Source organism: Sinocyclocheilus anshuiensis, unplaced genomic scaffold (genome assembly GCF_001515605.1).
Source record: "Sinocyclocheilus anshuiensis isolate Anshui unplaced genomic scaffold, SAMN03320099.WGS_v1.1 scaffold1325, whole genome shotgun sequence".
Taxonomy (NCBI): Eukaryota; Metazoa; Chordata; class Actinopteri; order Cypriniformes; family Cyprinidae; genus Sinocyclocheilus; species Sinocyclocheilus anshuiensis.
In genome coordinates, this window is record NW_015552751.1 from 677,221 (window position 1) to 702,722 (window position 25,502).

Here is a 25,502-nt window from a genome sequence, read left to right on the forward strand (position 1 = left end):
TATATCGAAATCCTCCGACATTTTTCTTTGCAAATCCTCGGTTTGTACTTCTAATTCGTGACCGGCGTTTTGTTCTGTTCTGTTCTCTCTTTGCATTCGTCACTAATCACGCAACGCCGACGTGCTGCATCATCCGCCGGGAACTGCTTCAGTGTATGACAGTCAGCGGAAGTGAGAGAAAAGTGTTTATTACATTTGATCTGCTGTTTGCTTGGTTCAGGCAAGTAGTATAATTTCACAAAGCTAGGCAGAACATTCTGTTTTTGCTTCAAATTGGGTTATTATTAAATCAAATTATGTATATGAAATTATATAACTAAATTATATGAAATGATATAAATTATATGTATATGAATTATACAGATTTAGGTTAAATAAAGATGTCAGTGTTTATTTTTCTTCTTTTTAGTAAGCAAATTAAAGAAAAAATAAACAAATTCTACTGTTCCTAATATTCTGTATGTTGCTCAAAAACAAAATATATTGTGTTCAGCGGAAAAAAATTTTTTTTTTTTTACCCAGTCATTTAAAAATAACACATTTTAGAGCTGTAACGACAATACCGTGATACCGTGAAACTGTGATATTTTTGCTTAAGGTTATCATACTGTCAAAATCTCATACCGGCCCATGCCTATGTGTGTGTGTGTGTGTGTGTGTGTGTGTGAGAGAGAGAGAGATTAGAGTAAGAGAGAGAGAGAGAGAGAGAGAGAGAGTAAATTGCCAGAGTAAAGAACTTTGGTAAATATGTATTGTTTTAAATGTGCTCTATATTAAAAATGTACCTTGACTTGACAAAAAAAGCGGGTTAATCTTTGCCTTACACATATTTCCTCCATATATTACAGTGTTTGTTCAGTAGATTTTTAGATTAGACTTTCTGGCACTTGGTTGTCCAGAGGGTTTGTCTAAAGCCCAACAGCAGTTACGCATGAAACCTCCTGGGTTTACTTTGTGGAAAGAGAAAGATAATTTGCAAGTAGCTAATCAGACCTCTGTGCATGCTGAAATGTACCCAAAGGTCTCCTTCTCATCCCTCTCTCTTCCTGTTTTCCGAAGCAGATATTTCATCTATGCTCTACAGAATATCAAAGTGGATAAACAGAGAGACAGCATCTAGCAACATCATAGAGTCACTTCAAGAGAAATTTACAAGTACGATTTGATTTTTGTTATCAAGTAATAGCATGTTGTAAATGTGTTCACGGTTATGCATGGATAAAAAAATTTTTATTTTTTTTTTAAGTTGTCTGTTTGACAGCGGCAGCAAATGATGATGCATGGACTTGCACTTTGCCTTTTGCATCAAAATAAAATAAAATAAAAAATAATAAAGTAAAATAACTAAAATAACATTTTGTCTGCAACGACAACAAATATATAATGTATGGATTTGCACTATGCCTTTTGCAATGCAATGCAATGCAATGCAATGCAATGCAATGCAATGCAATGAAATGAAATGAAATGAAATGAAATGAAATGAAATGAAATGAAATGAAATGAAATGAAATGAAATGAAATGAAATGAAATGAAATGAAATGAAATGAAATGAAATGAAATGAAATGAAATGAAATGAAATGAAATGAAATGAAATGAAATAGAACAATTTGACATCATTGGTCATGCAATAATATAACACATAACTTAAAGTAACATTCCCCGACACTGATGCTCACAGAGTCCATCAGACAACATAAACACAGCTCCTGGATCGAGTTCAGGGATCCTTCAAAGGCTTTTCTATTGACCTGCTCTTTGTAGAAACATTGACTCAGGCCCTGAAAACCTAACATGATTAATGAGCCTCATCGAACATCTTCCACATCAAATGACCATCGGACTCTGGACATTTGTTACAGCTCAAAGCGGCCCATCAGTCAGAGGACAACTGCACAGCGAGACACTTGCTACACGCCTCACGGACACTGAGAAGCTCCAACTGAACATATGCCTCCATAAATGACATCAAAAGAAACATCATTAAGCTTTTTTTTTTAAGATGAATAATCTGAATAGGAAGCTTTGGATCATGAATGAAGGAAAACAGACTAATCAGCTAGTGTATTATTGCATTTGTTTACTAATATACAAAAATCATATTAGAATGATTTCTGAAGGATCATGTGACACTGAAGACTGGAGTTATGATGCTGAAAATTCAGCTTTGATCACAGGAATAAATTACATTTTGCAATATATTTAATCAGAAAACAGCTATATTAAATTGTAATAATATTTCACATTTTTGGTGTTTTTCTGAATTTTAGAGCACATTAATGCAGCCTTGGTGAGCAGAAGAGTCTTCATTAAAAACATTTAAAATCATGTTTCCAAACATTTGGCAAGTACTGTATCAGTACTCATTTACTATATAGAACACAAAAGAATCCAGTTTTATGGAGTTAACTTCAATTGTTTGTGTTTCACTTCAACATTGTGCCTTTGCTTTGTCTGGGATTCAGATGATGATTTGTTCATTCACTCTGTATAACTCAATTTCTTGAGCCGGTTTTCAGTGCAAACACTAACTAAGAGATTCGCTCCCATTTGGATCCCGTATCTGGTTTCCATGAGGACAGCTGGGATTTGCTGGAGCGCAGAGGAGCTTTACTTCCTGTAGAGCAGGATACAGAACTCAGTCCTGGCAATCGACCTTGCTGCAGCAGTGCATCAAATAAACTAGATATCAACGACCACATTCTGCTTTGTTACACTGGCTTTTAAAAGTTTGGGGTCGGACCTTTTAAAAGAAATTAATACTTTTATTTAGCAAGGATGCATTATATTTGTCAAAAGCGACAGTAAATACATTTATAATGTTACAAATAAGTTTTGATAATAATCAGAAATGTTTCTTGAGCAGTAAAACAGTATATTAGAATGATTTCTGAAGCATCATGTGACACTGAAGACTGGAGTAATGATGCTGAAAATTCAGCTTTGCATCATAGGAATTAATTACATTTTACAATATATTACAATAGAAAACTGAAATAACATTTCACAATTTTGCAGTTTTTATTGTATGTTTGATCAAATAAATGCAGCCTTGGCGAGCAGAAGAGACTTCTTTCAAAAACAACAACAAACTTTTAAACGGTAGGTATGTCTGCATGCATTGTCTGGCATTTTTTAAGTGTAAAACTGTTTTTCTGTAAAACTGTTCGCAGACCAAATACTTCAACACCAGTCCATCATTGTGGCATCATCAATTCAGATCTTGCATCTAAATGGGACATAAAACCAAAACAAACTGTTGGTCATTTTACAAACCTGTCTCAATGGGCAGCTCTTGGACTGATCAAGCTGTGTTTCTTCTTAACATTAATCTACTGTAATATTAAGCCATTGCGTGTCTTTGTTTACCTTCTTCACATGCACAGAGCGACTCTGGTTGGTTTGGCATAGCAACAAATCTATTGAAAATGCTTATTGATGCAACAGCTTCATTTTTCTGTTTGAACTTATCTGACTCAAAAATCTCAGTGTATTAAATGGCTCTTCCAGGTGAAAGAAAACAGCGCTCAGAACGAATAATCATAAGGATAATATAATTACAGCAGAGCTCCACAGCGTAATGCTGAATTAGATGTGTAATCAACACTGAACCGTCATTTACAAGCACCTGAGATGGCAAAAAAACAACATATCAAAGAAATTAAATATATAAAATTATAACATTTATATTAAAATAATAAAATGCTGATTGCAAAAAAACAACATTTGTATAGCTATAAACCATAAGACACGTTAAGAAATTAATACTTTTATTAATTAAGGATGCATTAAATTAACCAAAAGTGACAGTAGAAACATTTATAATGTTGAAAAAAAAAAAGATTTCTGCTTCAAATAAATAAAGTGATTATTTTTGCAATTCAGTTTGGTGCCACTAGAGACACAAAAAGTACACACTTAGCTATTAAGAAATAGGAAAAAAGCACTTTACAATACGTTTTTATTAACATTAGGTAATGTATTAGGTATCATTAACTAACTTCTACAGCATTTATTAATTATATGTATATTAATTTGTGCATAGACTAATACATTTTGTACATTTCAAGCGATTACATTTCAAGTATAAATGAACATTAGTTAAAGCATTACAAATGAACATTAAATAAAAATGAACAATAATAGATTTGTAAAATAAATGCTGTACAAATTGTTGTTCATGATTAATTTATGATATCTGATGCATTAACTACTGTTAACTAATTAAAAACAAACAGTAAAGTGTTCCCGAAATAAATGTGTTTTGTAATAATAAAAAAAATCCACTAAAATTATAATGCCCACAAATAACTTTTTTGTCTTTTTCTTTAGAAACCAAAACATGAAGAACCTATAATGAAACTCAAGGTTTCTAGGTTTACTTAATGAGCCCTGTTTGTAGGCGCTTTTTGTTGCTATAGGAAAAATCAAACATTTGTACATTCAAGGCTAAACCATCTAGATAACTCGTTTTCTAAGAGGAGGTCATTTGCAGGAACTTTAGATTGCAGATAGAATAGTTATATATAATACAATTCAGTTATTTAAAAAGACTTTATTTTGTCTGTTTTCTACGAATCCCGATGTAACTCATCTACATAAAACAATGATTTGAAAAATATAGTACACACAACCGTCAAAGACACCAATAAATAACACGGATATTAAAGGGGTCATATGATGTTGCTAAAAAGAACATTATTTCATATGACCCCTTTAAAGCAGAAGTACAAAACAATCTCGAGAAATGTCATCTTGTCATATTATCTCTAATTTCTGGGCGTATAAATGGAAAGCGCTCTGAAAGCGCATTCTCTTTGTGTTGTTCCTGAGATTACCGTAATCATAGTAATGCACGCGCACACTAATTTCAATCACGGCTGGCTTGACCGTATATTTCTGAACCGAGGCTGGCTTGACCGCAGTGTGGTTTCCTACAGGAGCCCAACAGAAAGTTAACACGGCAGGTCTCTGTTCAGCATTGGTCTAATTGCATATTGCAGACAAATTACCAATCACAACCTCATAATTATGCAAAGTAGCTGCACCGCCGGCCCACCCGAAGCATCTTAATTGATAAAAGATAGCTATCGCACTTCAGTGCTCTAGACCTGGGGGTTATTCTGTTCGATCTGGAGGGAGTTATTGATGAACAACAGGAGTTCAGTCTAACTCATGTTTGTGTTTAATGAACAAACTATTTTCCGGGTCAAATAAAATGCATTACCTCTGGGAACGTTTAAACTCACATCAGTGGTAATCCCAAATAACCCAAAGCCCCTTCATTTTTTTGAGCTGATTATCATACTGGAAGCATAATAAGTGTTAATTGTTTAGGGATTTTAGTGGCACTGAGGAGTCAGTGTTAATTAAGACCAACTATTTGTCTTGAAACAAATTAATTTATTAAGTTGAGATCTTTATTTTGTGACAGTTTCTATTATGACTGAATGATATTGCTGAAGAAATATACATATCTTAATGTTTCTTAAGGAGTACAAATAGTCATTTTCACTAAAGGAACACATTTTTAATGTTACTCTCACCAAGGCTGCATTTATTTGATGAAAATACAGTAAAAACAGCAATAGTGTGAAATATTATTGCAATTTAAATGAACTGTTTTCTATATGAATATATTGTAAAATATAATTTATTACTGTGATCAAAGCTGAATTTGATTGATTTGAATTTTTGATTTAAATGATTTGAAACATACCTGATTATTAATAATGTTGAAAGCAGTTGTGATGCTTCATATTTTTGTGGGAAACGTCATGCATTTTTATTTTTCAGGATTCTTTGGTGAACAGAAAGTTCAAAAGAACAGCATTTATTTGAAATAGAAATCTTTTTTAACATTATAAATGTCTTTACATGTCTTTGCATCTTTTGCTGAATAAAAGTATTAATTTTAAAAAATAAATATATTTTACTGACCTCAAATTTTTTAATGGTCATTATGAAAACAATTTAAAACACAAAAAAGACACTCACAGAGATGTTTTGCGATGACAAACAAAATCAATCTTAAATCAATTCACAGAACTTAAGAAATAAAAAATATTTTCCCAATTTTGCTGCTCAAAAACAAACAAACATAAAATGACTCTTGTTCTCAAAAACATCAAAACGTTGTAAATCCAAGACGAGTCGATAATAACTTTGATTCACTTTCTCAGAAGAGACTACATTTTAAATGCTACTTTGTCAACTTTAAGCAGTCCAGATGTTGCTTAATTATATATTGTCAACAACATCATTGCAGAAATCACATATATCAACTTATTTTCCAAACACGGTGATGTCCAGTCAAGAGCCCCATCCACGTTCTCAAAAACATCAAAACGTTGTAAATCCAAGACAAGTCGATAATAACTTTGATTCACTTTCTCAGAAGAGACTGTACATTTTAAATGCTACTTTGTCAACTTTAAGCAGTCCAGATGTTGCTTAATTATATATTGTCAACAACATCATTGCAGAAATCACATATATCAACTTATTTTCCAAACACGGTGATGTCCAGTCAAGAGCCCCATCCACATCGATTCAGGAACTCATTGACTGACGAAGGCTTTAACGCACAGTTTTAATTAGAGACAAAAGTGTGACTGAACTGTTTCAAAGAGCCGTCAGAACTCCGCTTGAGTCTGTCTGGACTTTGACAAGACAACCATCAACACATTTGTGATCAATTAATCAGTGTTAAAGTCCCCATCTGTACTGATCGTGGTGCAGAGTCCTGGCTCTGCACCCATAGGACAGAAAAATCCGAAACAACATTTCTGTAATATCAACTGTTTCTCCTGGACAGCAAGAAGATTACATCAGATTTAATGAGAGACTTTTGCTTCTCGGATGTTTCTCCTAGAAAAAGAGCCCAGCACACCAAGAATCCAAAGTCTTCAATTAAAGCACACAGAACTCACATATTTCTCATCAAAGACAAAATATGCTGCTCTGTACTTTTGCTGTATGTTTCAATATGTCAAAAATCTGTGTATAAATGTATTTCTCCTAAGGATTTTAGAAGAAAATCCGGGACAAAGCTGATCCTTAAAGTCTGTTTTCAAAATGCATGTTACTGAACTTGTTGTGAACAATTCATCCGTGCATGTTTAATTTTTTTAAATGCTTTGACCTTGTAATGTTGAATCAAAATGTCATAACTGGAGCTTCTCTGATCAGTTAATCTTAAACCGCGGCGCCCCTGCCGGCTCACATTCATCTGCCTGCACATTTGAGTGCCACGCCCACATCTCAACACCCAATCAACAACTGATGCATTAGAACAAAGTCCCCACCCAACACTTTTTTCTTTCTTATGCAAAAATGCACTCAGGTGTACATCATAATACAGAAAAAAGATCTGTCACTCCATTAAAGGTATAAAAGAGCAATATCTGAGTGGTTTTGGCCCGGTAGGCTCATGGTTCAACTGTGCCAACTGGGACTGGCACATCTCCGCACCCTTCACGTCCTCTATTTCTGTTGAGCATGTCTAAACATCCACAGTTCATTTGTGTCTACCAGGAGAATAACCCTCCACTCATGGCTCATTTTTCATTCAGATATTGTACAGAGCATGCAGAGATTGCGCTGGAGTCGATGCAGTTTTTAATACCTGTATGTGGTTACGTAGCAAACCACATTCGTTAAAACACTGTGTACTTGTAGTGTAAATAATTTTAAAAATATTAAGATCATATGGAAGCGCATGTTAGCCAAATAAGAAAAAAAGTCATGCTTTGGTAAATCATAATTATGAAAAGTCAAATTTCAAAAAGCCAATATTATGAGATAGTTGAAATTTGTGAAATAAACAATTAAATTCATAATTATAACAAATATTGACTGCTATAATTTCTACTTTTTACATCATAATTATGACTTTTATTTCATAATTTTGACTTTTCAGTTTATAATGTTCACTTTTAATGTCATAAGACTTTTATCTCATAATTATAACTTATGTCATAACTGTTTTTCTCATAATTATGCAGATTTTTGAGATTTTCAGATCTCAATTTTAACTATTTGTCATATCGACACTTACGCAATAATTTACTTTTTATCTCAATTTACTTTTTCTCTCAATTTCAACTTTTTATGTCATAATTATCTCATAATGTTTGCTTTTGATGTCATAATTAAGAGTTTTTATCTCATGATTATGACTTTTTACGTCATAAATTACTTTTACATCATAATTTAGACTTTTTATCTCATAATTTCTGACTGTTTTATGTCAATTATGACCTCATCATTTCTGACATGTGTCATAATTATGACCTTTTATCTCATAATTTCGATTTTAATGACTTTTTAATGACATAATTATAATTTGCCAAAGCATGATTGTTTTCTTGTATGGTGGAAATGTGGTTCCATAGCTAAAAGATATGATATATATGGCTCTTTGTGTATATGCATTTGATGGGGTATATATGACTATATATGACTATCTCTATATATATATAGACTGTGGTGGTGACTGTTGACGTACCTCTTCCCACTGGTGAATGTAGCGGATAAGCCGGGAGAGACGCAGCAGCCTCAGCAAGCTCAGGATTTTAGTGAAACGCACAATCCTCAGGGCTCGCGCCGTCTTATACACCTCCGAGTCTATGCCCTTCTCCACGATCAGGAAGATATAATCCACCGGAATGGACGAGACAAAGTCCACAATAAACCAGGTCTTCAGGTACTTCTTCTTGATGGTCTTGGGGTCCAGGATGATGTCGGAATTGTCCTCGATAATGATGCCCGTGCGGAAGTTGAGCACCAGGTCCATGAGGAAGAAGGTGTCGGAGATCACATTGAAGATGATCCACGGCGTGGTCGTCTCGTCTTTGAAGAAGGTGATGCCGACAGGAATAATGATCAGGTTGCCCACCATGAAGAGAAGCATGGTGAAATCCCAGTAGAACCTGCAAGAGAGAAAGAAAAGAAATTGGCGTTATCTAACACCATCTTTACTCTGTAGTAAGTGGTAAGTTTATGTGATTTTACTTCTGTACATTTGTAAACCCTGGGATGATGTTCTAGTTTGTATATTTACGAGGTTAATAACATTAATAGTTTACAATGACTCTGTTTACATGCACAAAAGTATTACAATATAAATCTGAATTCAGTGCTATTAACATTTTGCATGCATCATGTAAATGCATAAACCATTTGCTATGCAAGAGGAAGACATTATTCCAGAAATCTCAAAATTAAGAAAATTCAGCATAATAAAATAGCAAAAGCACACATCTCCCATATTTCCAGATGAAAATAGCAGGAAAAGAACACAAATGTTTTGGTCCAATGTGAACATTTCTGATGTAAATATTACATATTTTTAAGGATTATTATGGTAAAACTCTACATTATAATGCATTGCACTATGCATGTCACCCACATAAGGTACATTAAACAGGTTTGTTTTGAAAACAACACTAAAAAATCAATAACATTAGCATTGCAAAGATGCATGCAACAATGCAGTGACCTTGTAAAAAGTGCAAGAGTGCTGAAAACCTCAGAAGACCCCTGATATCTGAGAGTCTCACACGGCTGTGACTGGTGTAAGTCTATTCCCGAGGGTCTGAAATAAAGGTCTGCGTGGAGCGGATGTGATCCGTTTCCATGTGGTGCTCGCACACGTGTGCAACTCAAGGTCACAGCAGAGCGCGCTAAGGTGCATGCTGACTCATAACTGGAGACTGATGCAACTCGTACACAATGGCAGCTTCTTTCCACAAGGTTTGCAATGCTGATCGGCTCTGTGTTGAGGGTATTTGATATGTCAAGATGACTTTGAATGGAGTGGGAGTATTGAAATAAATATGCATCAGTTTCAGGTTTTCTATGGAGACGATGCAAAATGATACAGATACTGTATGTGCATGTTATTGCATAGCTTGACTAATTGCAGAAATTGCATGCATATTTTCATCATCAACAATATTTGTCTATTATCTGATGAAGTCTCAATGACAAAAAGTGCCAGATTAAACCACATAAGCACAAGTACTGCAGCATTCAGTGATCTGCATCCAACATAATCATTGAAAGTTACAATGAATAATACTCACATGTTGCATAAATGTCAAATGCAGCCTGATGCATGAACCTCAAGCAATGCAAACCATGTAAAGAGTCATCCAGTAGTTTTCATAGCATGCTAAACATTTTGAGTCCAGACTGACTGTGGTGCTGAAATGATGTTCCTCACTGATATAGACATAATGCATGACAGCATGACCATCTGTAGACTAACACTTGACTGAAAGTTTGGCACGTCTTAATTGTATTTATTGAGGTTAATGCTTCAACATTTTAAAGCCTTGAGATATATGCTTTATATGATCGTGAGGTGATCTGAATGAATTCGATTATCTTGAAATATAATTCAGCATGATATCTACTAGACAAAATTGCTTATGGTCTCACATCGTTATCTAGTCAGGTAGAAATAAATCTAACTCAGCATGGACAAAAATGCTTATGTGCCACAATGTGTATGGGCAAAAATCACAATGCTATTGCTTTTTTTGTTTTTCTTTTTATAACCATAATAGCCTGGTCAGATTACATCCCTCAGTTATAAGAGAATAATACGCTAAAAAAATTCATCCTTTTTTTTTTTTGGAAGTGTGTATATAAGTTTTAATGGCTTTTGAGGGCCAAATTGTGGAAAGTGCTTTGTGAGGACATTTATTTAAAATGCCATAAATCAGCCAAATCCTATTTATTTGAAAACTACTGATCAACAGGTTTCCCGAGGCTTTGGTTTAGGGTTCAGAAGTCTGAGACCATTAATTAAAAAAAAACTTTTATTATTAATACAAATGCTAAAAGTGTAATCATTAGCATAAATTTGAGAACATCTGTTGCTTTATTGACGGCAGTACTGAAGCTGACAAATAAAACCTGATGCTCAATGTCACTAATAGTGCAGATCTTAAAACTCTCTCATGCATCTTAAATATTGTTTAAATGTTCCCAAACTTAAATAGAAAAAAAACACACACTTTTGGATGCCTGATTCATTAATGGGTCAAATTTGGTCCTTAGATTCCATATTCTCATGCAAAGTTTCTCCAAGCAGATGTTCTTACCTGAAGTCGCTGTAGGGGTGAATGATCCAGTTGCCCGCCGATTTCACGCGCTCCTGCTCCTTCTCCACCGCCTTCTGGCTCCCGTACATGCGCAGGGATAATTTATTGACCCCGGGCTGCAACATGCTGCTGAACTGCCGCTGCATGAAACTCGCCTGGCTGCCCCGCGTCTCGCCGTCCTCCTGAGCTCCATCCTCGGATTTGAGGAAGGTCACCGAGTTCCGGGGCTGCTGCCCGACGTGGATGGAGGACGAGGCTTTCCTACTGGAGGCGTTGGAAAAGGACACTTTGGAATCCTTCTTCTCCAGGACGCCGGGGTTCGAGGCGTCTTGCCCCTGCGTGCTGGCCGCGTCCACGCTGGTCACTGAATTGCACGCTGCCCGCTTGCTCCCGTCCGGCTTGGACATGATGGACCGGAGGCTCCCGGTGCCGGAGTCCCGCCTGCACTCCCCGTTCTTGTTGCATTTCATGCTGGAAAGCGGTGCTGAAGGATTGCCGTCACCCTCGGCAGCATTACAAGCCTCTACCGTCACGGTGGCCACTACGGTAGACGCTTTGCCTCCTCCTCCTCCGCCCTTAACGGTGTCGTGGCGACCCGCAGCAGCAGCAGCATCACCCGGGCGCGCGTCAGTGGAAGTGGAGCTCCTGGACGCGCCTCCTCCTCCTCCTCCTCCCGGTGCGCAGCTCTTAATCTGGATGCTGCTCCCTCCTCCTGCTCTTCTCAGCCGCGGATGCTGAAACTTGGATGCCTTCTCCGCGTCGTCCGTCTCCTCCATGGCGACGTGATTGGGTTTCAGGTTCGACCCGGCGGCATCAGAGTTGGACTCCAGGCAACTCTTGGCGGTGCTGTTCCCGGTGCAGTGGTACGCGGGCGCGCTCTTATGGGCCGCTTTCTTCGTCATGGCAACATCCGAACCGGGCGAGAGCTCATTCCGGTCCATGTCATTCACCGGATCAGATTTGGCCTGTAATTATCTTTGCGGGAAACCAATCAGCACGGATGATGGGTGAGAGAGAAAGAGAAAGAGAAAGAGAGAGAGAGACCTACGTGATTTCTTTGCCAACAAAATGAAACAGCTCTTAGTTTATTAACTGTTTGTTGGGTCACTCCTTGGGCGCATCTTCCATTTCAATAAGTACATTTATGTAGGATTTTAACCTATATTAATAAATAATAACAGGTTGCGACAAGCTAAATGTCTTTGTAGAGGTTTAATTCAGGCCTTGTGCTCAAGGTCATGACATTTTAAAACGCTTATTAGAAAGAGAATCCAGTTCTGAAATACCAAGATTCGTGATAAATCAGCATTGAGTAATAAAAAAACATTTCACAGAAACTAAAATCATACATAAATGACAAATAAATGAAAAAAAAAGGTACAAAAGCTGTGACTATGGCGTTACCTTCTCAGAAGCTACTAAAATATACCATTTAGGTGTTAATATGTACACTTTAGTTACTAATGTGTACCTTTAAGGCACTAATATGCACTTATTAGGGTAAATAAGGTACAAAGGTGTACCTTTTTCAAAGGAATCACACCAGTGGACAGCTTTTGTACCTTTTTTTCTGAGAGTGTAAAATTATGGTAACTGTACATACTTTAATAACAGAGGTGGTATAGTTACACTTACAGTGTTTTTAAAAACACAATGTGGTCAATTAAAATAGTATTTATAAACTGAGATAAAATAAAAATAAAGTACTACCAAAACTGGGAGAAGTTTGTTAACATTGATCTGGGAACAGGCCAAAAAACTACAGATAAAGAAAACATTCGAAAATAAAAGTTAGGGCCTATATGCATAGTTATTGTTTTTACGTGCACATAATAGCATAATAAAATAAGAGCCACATTAATTATGCATATGCTAACACAGTGGTTCCCAACACTGGTCCTGGAGGCACCCCAACACTGCACGTTTTGCATGTCTCCTTAATCAAACACACCTGATTCAGGTCATCAGCTCATTAGTAGAGACTTCAAGACCTGAAATTGGTGTGTCATAGAAAGGAGACATGCAAAATGTGCAGTGTTGGGGTGCCTCTAGGACCAGGGTTGGGAACCACTGTGCTAACAGACACGAAAAGCACGTTTCGTTCTGTTCATCTGTCTTCACAGTCCTACTGACTTAAAAGGTAATCAATCAAGTCAGTTGTGTGTATGCAGAAATCTATAAATGACATTGTCACATGTATAAACAGATGGCTGGAATATTTGTAGTTACTATTGTCGCATAAACAATCTGGCACTTGTGTCTAAAAATGCAGCTGTCGTCATGGCGTTATGATGTCATAACAGTAGAGGATGCGCTCAATGACATTTAACAGTGAAATCAGACTGTAGCGCGGCGCCACCTACCGGCGCTCAGACGGAACTACAGCAGCTCACAGATAAGAGCTTTGGAGAACCACTGGGGTCATTCAGCTTTAAAGACCTGTTGAATGTTTTCAGAAACCATAAAGCGCAAATACACTTTTCAGACCTCCATCAGAAAAACTACAAAGTGTAAGTTGAAGAAATTTGCAGTCGGTAAACCACTATGCCCAGATGTTCTCAAAACTAATGTAGCAATAATCTTCAACACTATGTTATATCAAAACACTCTCACAAAAAAAGGTACAAAAGCTGTCAACGGGGCAATACCTTTGCATACCAGTGTTGCTATTTATACTAATCTGTATCATTAATATACTAATATGTACACTTTAGATAATAATTAGATACTAATGTGTACCTTTAAGGTACTAATATGTAAATAAGTAGGGGTAAACAAGTTATAAATGTATACCTGTTGAAATGGTACCACCCTAGTAACCATATAGATATTAGCTAACATTTTCAAAAATGGTTGCAATGGAAAAATAAAAAAGATAGAAAGAGAACATTTATAAAAATCCAGTGGGACGACAAAGGCCACATTTGTGCAAATATATAATTGAAACATATGAATATATATTATTACAAATATAAAACAAAACAAAAAAAAAAAAATATATATATATATAAGCGCAATAGTTCCAAAAAGTGTTATTATAGTAACATTAAGACGCTATTATATTTTATGCAATTATGCAGTTTTTGCCGCATAATTTGAAATATTTCCTCATTTTACTCATTTTTCCAGGTTTAAATGGGGAAAAAAAATCCCAGATTTTCAATGCAAGAATCAGATCTCACTGAATGATCTCAGCTTTCATAATAGACACATGCATGACATTAACATCAAGAGAAAGCTCATTTGTCATCACAAGCCCTGCATCTGTTCTTGACCACTTTCGTGATCACAAAGCATCTTCCTGAGCACATCATCTCCAAAAAGCAAGTCATCTTCCTCCTTGAATATCGTTGATGCTGACCTACAGTAGCAGACTACAGACATTAATGAGAATGCCGGCTCACAGAAGTCCTGCAGACTGTCAGATCTTACCTTGTTTTCCCTCGCCCTGGTGCTGACGTGTGACCGAAGCCAGCCAATGCAGAGAGTGAAGCGCACCTCCAGAACAGCAGCCCGGAGCACTGACATTGAAAGGTTGTCTCAACCCGGCGGAGGGAGGGAGAGAGGTGGGATGCCGCGTCCCTTCAGTGATGGAGCGTTTGACCTCTGGAGGTCAGCGGGGTCGCCATGCTCCCAAACCACACGCTCTGCTTCCCACTTGGGAAGTGTTTAACCTGAGCAGCTCCGGATCAATCTCTCTCTCTCTCTCTCTGCAGAACTGAATGCTGGCACTCACTTCCTGGTATGACACATTTAAGGATGATGCTTTGGCTTTATTTGCATAAAAGGCAAAGTTCCAAGAAAGCAGGAGATCTGTGGATCGATCTTGGAAGCTTTTCAGATTCAGCAGATCAACACGATATCTACAGGTTTTTAGCAATGTGCTCCAGTTATCTGTCATTACTGGATAAGGATTTTTAAAAATCATTTTATAGGCATTGCATTTAAGATATTTTTTTTTTATTATTGCTGAGCATAACAGGAAAAACACATTCACTATGACTTGCCAGTTTCCCTGATATTTCCAGGTTTTCTGTGATTGTGGGAATCGTGTATCACACACTGAACCGTGGAGGATGATTTGAAAGGCAGGAAAGTCATGTTTGGTAACTGAAATAAAATACAAATATTAGATGGCAAAAATCTTGCCTTGGCAACTAACTGAAATAGGTTTAATTAGCAGTACTAAACTAAAACTGAAATTAAAAATGAAGGAAATATTGAAATAATTACATAAAAAAGTAATAAAAATGACAAGCAGTTACAATTACAAAAACAAACCTAAAATTAAAATGAAATCTTAAAATATAGCGTTTAATTGTTCCTAATAATTTTGTCAATATTTATTATAGACATAAAATATAAATATTAGATGAAAAGCTTAAAGAAAATTAGAAATGTTGCCTTGGCAACCAACTAAAATGAGTTTAAGTTGAAGTACTAAAATTACTAAAAAAAAATAAAGTCTAATGGAAATATTTCTTAAAAAGCTAATAAAAATTAAAAGTAAAAAGCACAACAAAGTTACAAAAACTAACATTAAAATAAAATCTGAAAATATAAAAACTAGATGAAAAACAAACGAAAATTTGACTAAATTAAACTAAAATAAAAGTACTATTGAAGTACTAAAATTACTAAAACTAAGGTCTAATCGAAATTTAAAAAAAATAAAAATGACAAAAGCTAAAATTTAAATACTGAAAATATAAAAGTCCATTCAAAACATGAATACTAGGAATACTAATGAATTCTATAATATTATATAAGTAATACTAAAATAACACTGAAGATGTATTTGTTTAGTGTATACTTTAAACTTAGACAATTTAGTGTGCAATCAAGAAAAGTTTTTGCAGGAAAATGATTTTATTTGTGGTAAAGCTCAGTGCTGTGCACCAACAGTTAAAAATAAAGGGTTCTTCTATGGCAGGGCTGTCCAAACTCGGTCCTGGAGGGCCGCAGGACAGAGTTTGGACAGCCCTGGTCTATGGCATCACTGCAAAAAAAAAAAAAAAAAACACTTCATTTTTAAGAGTGAAGCATAAGAGCAGCAGCAAGGCAGGTCACTAACTGATTCAGTCAAAATAGCTCATAGGTCTCCATACATGGTTAATTTGATGGTCTGATAAAAATAAAAACACTGCGAGAGGGAGGAGAGAGCTCTCTGTCTGAAAACACTCAGTAGTGCAGTACAGGGACTGCTTGTGCGGTTTATAGCCAACAATCAATTAACTTCAAAATCAGTTTGCAGCAACAGGCTGGTCACTCTTGCAGATAATCACAATTAGCAGCTGCTTGGCTGGAGATCAGACAGACGCATGCAGACACACAGGCGGCTGGCTGATAACACACAGACCGTAGAAGCAGAGTAGAGCTGTTACATACAACTCAACACTCAAAAATAGCTGAAATTTTCATTTACTGAAAGCTGTAAAAACAACTTGTACTGAATCTTTGCTACTTTCTGGCATGAGACAACAGGCCGTCAAGCTTGTGCTGATTGAGTCTGATCTGAACAGGCTGACGTTACAGCACAGCACACATTATTTTATGAATCCGTCATAAGATTCAGCTCTTGAAGCAGCGCATATAACAGACCGTAAACCCGCCACCGGTGAGATTAAAAATGCAGCAGCAAATGAACAAAAACGAGCAAATAATGGCACCTTAATTGCAGCTCTAGGAATTAGAGAGGGTGTAAAATGAAAACTAAATTATTCGAGTTTTGGTTACATAGTGCTAAAAATAAAACGTCATTATTTTTAAAAAGTTGCAATATATACCTGCATACCAGTGTTGCTGTTTATGTACATAACATTAATTTAAAGACAATAAATGGTAACTGAAATAAAATATAAACAAACAAATTTCTAATTTTCAATTAAGTAAAACGAATATTTAAAAATTATAATAAATACAAACAAATATGAAAAACCATTCAAATTAGTTATTTCTAATTTTCAGTTAAAGTACTAAAATGACTAAAATTTGAATAATACTAACTACATATATATATATATATATATATATATATAAACTATGTACATTAATTTAAATAAAGTTAATGTTACTGAAATAAAATATAAACTAATTTCTCATTTTCAGTTAGATTAGGATTAGAATTATAAATACTAAAAATTAGAAAAAAAAACACAAATTTAATTTAATTTAAATAGACAACTATTAACTGAAATAAAATATAAACAAACTTATTTCTAATTTTCAGTTAGTTTAAGTCCTACGTTTTAAAAGCGTCTATTAGAGTATAAATTAGAACAAACCCAGAAACTCTGAGCTTAGTTTGTGTTCGTGATCTGTGGAGAAACCAATGACAGATTTTATGAAACATTTCATCAGCAGCAGTGATACATTACATTCATTCAGTCATTCATTTGTTTGTTCTTCTGCTTTATTATGATTTACAAAAACAAACCATTTAACTTAAAATAAGTTAAAAAAAAAGTTGCCTTGAACTGAAAGTCAATGAATATGTGTGGCAGACTGAGAGAAGACAGCTGAATGTGAGGAGATTTAAAAAATAAAATAAAAAAAGAAAGAGTGAGAGTGAGAGAAAGCGAGAGAGAGCTTTTATCACGTTATCGGGCCATGTGCCTGTTTGGATAAAGGCCCAAAAAAATGCAGAGTGAAATAGAGAAAATCTATTTCTCTCACGAGTTTTAAGGATGATGCTAAATGTAGAAAATCATATCAAATATTGCCAAAAGAATTCACACGTTTCTGTTTGTTCAATGTTCTAATAATCTTCGCAAAACAAAAACATACTGTGCAAATAAATATTAGGAGAGAAACCTGCACTCAGTGTTTTCCTCAGTCACAGATGTTCTTGGATCACTTGGCTTTTCAAAATATGACGCAGTTTTTTTATGTTTTCAATAAATATGTTTCATATATATGGGTGAATCACAAAAAAAAAAAAATATCCAGGTTTTACTTAACCCCCAAATCAAAAGAAAATAAAAATTGATTATACCTAAAATGACTATATTTTAGTTATTTTCATGAGAATTAAGCATTTATTTACCATAATGCATTCAGATGTGTTACTCAGACTCATTACTGTAATGCAGTATTACAATATAAAATGATTTATCAAATTAAAGGCAGTACAACTAACAATATAATCTATAAACAAATTCAATAATATTTTTTCGTATTTGATTTTTTTTTGTTGCATTACAGCAAACTGCTTTATTGTCATGAAAATAACAATTTTCAAAAACGTATAAAAAAATTCAAAAGTAAAGTTATTGGTGGTTCTAAAATAGGCTTTAGCATAATAGTTTCTTTTTTTTCTTCTGATTTTGAGGTGAAATGTGACTGGTTTTGTGAGATTCACCCATACGCACGTTCACATATCAGCCACTTTTATCCATAAAATAAAAATCAAATGATAAAAAAAGGTTCTACTTGATCACGCGTCCCTCTCGAGAGACACAAAGTCTGCTTCTAAAATGCAGTTCGACTCAGTGTGTCTTCAGATCAGGCACTGCGTTGCGTAACATCCTCTTCCTCTTTTCCTCACGCTTTCTGCTGATTAAAACCACGTCACGAGGACAGGTGCCGCCCAAACCTTGAGGCATTCTGAAGTTCTGCAGTTGAAGAACCTCTGAAGTTCAACGGTGTAAAAAAAGCAACGAAACGCTGTCTGAAGCAATAGAAGAGTGTATTTTTCTCTTGGGGGTTTGGCGTGCTCTCTGACCTGTCTGGACCCGCTTCAGGGGCTGGTAGAGGTGTGTTAGTAGTGATGGGCAGGTTCTGAGGTTTGCGTTCAGCCCTGGTTCCACCGTGTCGTGGATCCATCACCGGTGGAGGGGAAACGGTGTGGTGTGGTGTGGGCCAGGCCGGCGCGACGCGGCGCTGAGATGGTGATGATGATGATGACGACGTGTTGATGTGTTCAGGATGTGGGCTGAGCTCTTACGAGTTATTGGTGGAATTCTCGTTGCCTGGAGAGCTGGAGGAGGAAGAGGAGGAGGAAGAGGGGGTGAAATTCATCCCTGACAGGCCAGGCGGATCTGTGGCTGTGTTCTGCCCGCTCAAACTCTTCCTGCACACCGGACACGTGTCATGCTGGGAAACACAGAGACAAAGCGTTTAACTCGCTGTTCTTTTGAACTTTCTACTCAAAGAATCCTGGAAAAATGTATCATGGTTTCCACTAAACAGCACAACTTGATAAGAAATGTTTCTTGAGCAGCAAACCAGCATTTTAGAATGATTTCTGAACAGTTATTTTAGTCTCATTAAGATACTAGTACAGTTTTTATTATAATATTTTGAATTTTATTTTTATATTTTCAGATTTAAAGTATTTACTTATTATATTTATTTATATATATATATATATATATAAATAAAATTATTAATATATATATTTAATATATTTGTTTACATCATTTTACATGATATTTAATTTTAAATGTCTATATGGATTTCATTCATTTTTATTTCAGTTTTAATTTTAGCTATTTTTTTGTCAAAGTAAATGAAACTAGCTTAAATTTTAAAAAGTTTGTTTTTTTATCTTATTTTATTTAAAGTTTAATTTATTTCAAGTAACAAAGTGTTTTATTATGATTTTAGTTTAAGATTTAGCCAACTAACAACCTTGTTTCCAAAGGATCATGTGACACTGAAGACTGAAGTAATGATGCTGAAAATTCAGCTTCGCATCACAAGAATAAATTACGTTTTAAAATATATTCAAATAGAAAATAGCTATTTTAAATTGCAATGATATTGCACATTACCGTTTTTATTGTATTTTTTTTTTTTTATCAAATAACGTACCATTAAATAATGGAATTCATTGTTTGTTTTATTTTATTAAGATCAACATTTTTGATTGAAAATTTGATTATAGTATTATAATAATAACATTAGAATAGTTAAAGAAAATGTACTGTATGAAAATGAGCTTGAACTTTAGGTTGACGCTAACTCACTGAGCAATGACTAACTTCAGCTCTTTATTCCCATCCTGTCCATTTTCTTGTTATCATGTTTCTGAGTTTGACAAGAGCATATATCTGAAAGCCTGGAGTATTATTTTTACACAAGTACTTTTTAATTGCAACACCTGCATATTCATTTGAAGTAGTAAGAGAGTTCAAAGGTGCTGTATAACAGGATGAACTCAAACACAGCAGCAGGAGTTATTAGCAGAAATTCAATTAGCAAACTCCTGCCTTTCTGTACAGAACCACGAACCATGAAATTAATGTCACAAACTACAAATTGAAACAGACTTTATCTGGATCACTCATTAACGGCCAAATATAAAATGTCAAAAGTTGTAAATATTTTGAGTTTAGATTATTAAAAACGCAATAAAACAGAAGAGAAACACACCTGCTCGAGCCAGGGAACTATACAGTCGTTATGAAAGAGGTGATTGCAAGGAAGCTGTCTAACATTCTCTCCTGCGCTGTAGTCTTCTTTACAGACAGGACACTCTAGACCAGCACCTGAACCACAAAAACACACACACGTCAGAAATAGCAACACATCAAAGATCATCACTATATCACAGTAAGATTCTGATAAGGTCAGTAAGATTTTTCATGCTTTTGAAGAAGTCTCTTCTGCTCATCAAGGTATCAATTATTTGATCAAAAATACAGTAAAAACGGTAATATTGTGGAATATTTTTACAATTTAAAATAGCTGTTTTCTATGTGAATATATTGTAAAATGTAATTTATTTCTAATAATAAATTTATTTATTATTTTACTTACTCAAAACCCTTTTGCCTTCACTCATCCAACCTATTACTCATATTATAAACAGATTCCTTGCCACTGGTTATGTTCCACTAAAAGTAGCTGCCATCACCCCAATCCTTAAGAAACCTGGTCTTGATAACACAGATCTGAACAATTTTAGACCAATATCAAACCTCCCATTTGTTGCTTAAATACTTGAGAAGGTAGTTGCAGCACAACTGCAGTCTCATTTAGAGAAACAATCTTTACGAGCAGTTTCAATCTGGTTTTCATCCCTCTCACAGCACAGAAACAGCACTTTTAAAAATGGTTAATGATCTCCTTCTGGTTTCTGATTCAGGTGCCCGCAGTATCCTGGTTCTCCTTGATCTGAATGCAGCCTTTGATACTGTTTGTCACTCTGTATTTCTTTCTCGACTATCTGCTATAGGTATCACTGGTGCTACTCTTCAGTGGCTAACTTCCTATCTATCGGATAGACAGCAATTCGTTAGGATAGATAAGAATAGATCTCGCACTGTCACTATTTCCCATGGTGTCCCCCAAGGTTCTGTACTTGGTCCACTTCTATTTCTCATTTACGTGCTGCCACTGGGTCAGATTATCAGACATCATGGTCTCAATTTTCATAGCTACGCTGATGATATTCAAATCTATTTTACGGTTCAACCCAACTCAGTTTGTCCACCCCTTTCTATTGTTTCCTGTCTTCAAGAACTTAAAACCTGGATGTCAGATAACTTTTTACAACTAAATGCAGACAAAACTGAAATCCTGCTGGCTGGCCCTAAATCACAGAGCTCCTTCCAGCATGACATCTTCATAGATATCGATTGTGTCCAGATTAGGCCCTCAACAACTGTGCAAAATTTGGGAGTGTTGTTTGACTCTGCATTATGCTTTGATTCACATATTGGTCAGATTGTTAAATCATGCTTTTACCAATTGCGGAATATTGTTCGTATACGTCTCTCACTTAATTTTGGAGATGAATCACAGAGCTCCTCCCAGCATGACATCTTCATAGATATCGATTGTGTCCAGATTAGGCCCTCAACAACTGTGCGAAATTTGGGAGTGCTGTTTGACTCTGCATTATGCTTTGATTCACATATTGGTCAGATTGTTAAATCATGCTTTTACCAATTGCGGAATATTGTTCGTATACGTCCCTCACTTAATTTTGGAGATGCTGAAACTATTATCCATCTCTCTGCTCTTCTATTTCTCAACTTCTGTCTGTATGACATAAGACCACCATCATTACTCCAGTCTTCAGTGTCACATGATCCTTCAGAAATCATTCTAATATGCTGATTTGCTGCTCAAGAAACATTTCTGATTATTATCATTGTTGAAAACAGTTGTGCTGCCCAAAATTTTTGTGGAATCGGTGATGCATTTTATTTTTCAAGATTCTTTGATTCTTCTTTGAACAGAACAGCATTTATTTGAAATAGAAATATTTTATAACATTATAAAATTTCTAATCAATTTAATGCATCCTTGCTGAATAAAAGTATGATTTCTTTAAACAAAAAACGGTAGTGTCAGTGTGTGTGTACTTAATATAATGTATATACTATCTATATACACTGTGAACGTATATTTATATATTTTACAAATTTGTAATACTTATCTTATTGCACAAAAGTATGATTTTGCACACAAAAAACACCTGAGGCATAAATACAGGATCTCTGCCTACAGCAGGTCTGAAGTTTGCGCTGGAAGGTGTGAATCTTTTACAAAGGCAGTGTTTTGACGGCTGCAGTAGATGAGGGCTTCAGAGAGGGTTTTACCATGTGGGATGTCTAACAGTTACCGCTAGAAAGCAAAAGCGCATCACGCTGTCAGCATACAGAACCCTCTCTGAGAAATCTCCCAATTCAGCCTGTTTGAAGCAGAGATCAACAGAGATCAACTGCTGCTGTGCTCTAGAACATTATAAAATTTCTAATCAATTTAATGCATTCTTGCTGAATAAAAGTATGATTTCTTTAAACAAAAAAACGGTAGTGTCAGTGTGTGTGTACTTAATATAATGTATATACTATCTATATACACTGTGAACATGTATATTTATATAGTTTACAAATTTGTAATACTTATCTTATTGCACAAAAGTATGATTTTGCACACAAAAAACACCTGAGGCATAAATACAGGATCTCTGCCTACAGCAGGTCTGAAGTTTGCGCTGGAAGGTGTGAATCTTTTACAAAGGCAGTGTTTTGACGGCTGCAGTAGATGAGGGCTTCAGAGAGGGTTTTACCATGTGGGATGTCTAACAGTTACCGCTAGAAAGCAAAAGCGCATCACGCTGTCAGCATACAGAACCCTCTCTGAGAAATCTCCCAATTCAGCCTGTTTGAAGCAGAGATCAACAGAGATCAACTGCTGCTGTGCTCTAGCAGTGTGTGGTCATGTATCAGACGTCCGTCTGTCTTACCAACGTGCTCCTGTGTTATCTGGACTGTTGGGAGATTCTTAATCTTCTCTTTGTCTGCCGGAGGGGGACCCGTATTTTCAAACTGATTTAATAACTACAGGACGACAACAGGGACAAAAAAGTGAGTGTGAGATAATACTGTTTTTAAATGCACTGATAGTGTTTGCAATAGCAACACGGGGCTCTGTAGAGTTTCACACCCCTTGTGATTATAAAATAAAGCAATAAGCCACTTGAGGACCTGTGTTATGATGGCATCTAATCCATTGGCACCCCATGCGTAATCCATTGGGTTTGAGTGCAGCACTCCCCTGTAGGACAACAGTATAGAGTCCAGTGATCAGCTGTGTATTGTCAAACACTGAGAAATGATGTAAAAAGAGAGAATTTTATCGGGGACTCACCATGGCCCCATCGCCATGTTTGGCATAGCCGTCGGAGCAATAATTCCATTAACTAACTGCTGAATGATTCTGTGAAAACAAACAAAATGAACATTTCAAATGTTTTCAAATGTAACAAAAACATTTTATTCCACCCTTAAAACTGCCAAAACGCTGATAAACATATATACTTTTTTCTTAGTGTACAGCAGAGATGCCCTAAGCAGGGCCTGCGTGATGACCTTTGATTTGGCCAGCATGCCATATCACGAAAGTAGGGGGAAAATAGGGAAAAAAACCATGCTATTTATAATTTTTATATTTATATTTTTGTTTTCATATATATTTTTTGTTTTATTTTAGCATATTTTTCTTTTGCATCCACATAAAATATATACAAATAATTTAAACATTTTTAAAATTTGATATATTTTTTTAAATGATTTAAATTGTAAATATTTTAATATAGTTGTATATAATGGAATATTTACTTTTGGCACATGGCGAGTTTTATTTTTGGCCTTTGGTATTAAAATGTTTGGACACCTCTGGTCTACAGTAATGGCCGTAGCATATTATTACTACAGTAATAATATTTAATGAAATAGGGTTCCCCACACCTTTTGACCAATGAATTTTCTAAAGTTGATTACTAGGTAAGGTTTTTAAAAAAATACATTTAAAATTTTATAAAAGAGATTACGATCATAAAAACCTCAGAATTAGTAGGGAAAAAAATCATCTTTAATTTGTATTAATTTATTTAAAATTATGTTCACTAAATAAAATTTGTATATATTATTTTTAAATATATATTTCATCTACTTTTTTTTACTTCCAGGCCTGGAAATCATATTTTTAAACTATAGTGGGAATCCAGAATAGATAGCTCTTCAATAAATTCAAAAACTTCAATCAATTCAAAATGTAAAACAGACTGAATAAATCTGCATTACAGAGCCATCTGCTGAATTCTCACCCTTCTAAAGTGGGTACACCCTCATGCCGCGCTCCTTGTCTTCGGGGAACGTGTCGTCCCCGTGGCTGTCTGGCCCCGTAGCGCTGTCGTGAGGCCATCTCCCGCTCTCTGCGGTTCTCTGCATCACGGTTATCTTCTGCTGACAAACCCGCCCTGAAGTCGAAGCCCTCATCGAAGATCCCCAGAGCAAACTGGCCATAACCATGCGGGAACGTAAACAAGTGCTGGTCCACATTCTGACGGGTGAGAGGTAAAGCTTTCATGAGCCTCAAACAGCCAGTGGTTTCACACACACACATGATTTTCTTAATGTGGTGTCTGTGGTTTTCTATACAATACTGGAGGCCTGGGAGAATATTCATCACTGCTTTCAACAATTTATGCTTGCCATCTATTAACTTTGATAGTCTAAATATATATGTTGCCCTAGATATAAGCAGCCGTTAAATGCATATTGTCAAAGTTTGCATTGTGAGCCAGAAATCTCATTTTTTACTTAATATATATGGACCAAAGTTTGCATGGCAAGTGAACTCAGTGGCCAAAAGCAGTTACCGAGATACAGTGAATGACAGCTCACCTCAAACGAGGGCCGGTTCTGATCATTAGAGGCTGTAGATGTGGACCCATTCTCTGCACTGGAAAGAAGAGAAAAAGATTCAAAGAGAGAGAAAACTTTGGCAAAACAGCAAATTAGGGCTGCACGATAAATCGCATGCGATATTTAACGCGCGGAAAGAAGATCAAAGAGAGAGAAAACTTTGGCAAAACAGCAAATTAGGGCTGCACGATAAATCGCATGCATCGCATGCGGCGCATCTT

General features: G+C 35.7%; 1 protein-coding gene and 1 pseudogene across 1 annotated transcript in view; both read right to left on the reverse strand.

The window, feature by feature from the left end:
* Positions 1–12,057, reverse strand: part of LOC107667864 (potassium/sodium hyperpolarization-activated cyclic nucleotide-gated channel 2-like) — a 52,382-nt pseudogene extending 40,325 nt beyond the window's left edge.
* A 6,273-nt stretch (positions 12,058–18,330) lies between these two features.
* rnf126 (ring finger protein 126) overlaps positions 18,331–25,502 on the reverse strand; it is a 14,502-nt gene continuing 7,330 nt past the window's right edge. Inside the window, exons 3-9 of the mRNA XM_016459590.1 lie at positions 25,261–25,318; positions 24,681–24,916; positions 23,723–23,791; positions 23,560–23,629; positions 23,319–23,412; positions 20,492–20,607; positions 18,331–19,210 (exon numbers count right to left, since the gene is read on the reverse strand). Coding sequence (XP_016315076.1) covers positions 19,058–19,210; positions 20,492–20,607; positions 23,319–23,412; positions 23,560–23,629; positions 23,723–23,791; positions 24,681–24,916; positions 25,261–25,318 — 796 coding nt within the window. The 3' untranslated portion in view covers positions 18,331–19,057. The remainder of the gene's footprint in view (positions 19,211–20,491; positions 20,608–23,318; positions 23,413–23,559; positions 23,630–23,722; positions 23,792–24,680; positions 24,917–25,260; positions 25,319–25,502) is intronic.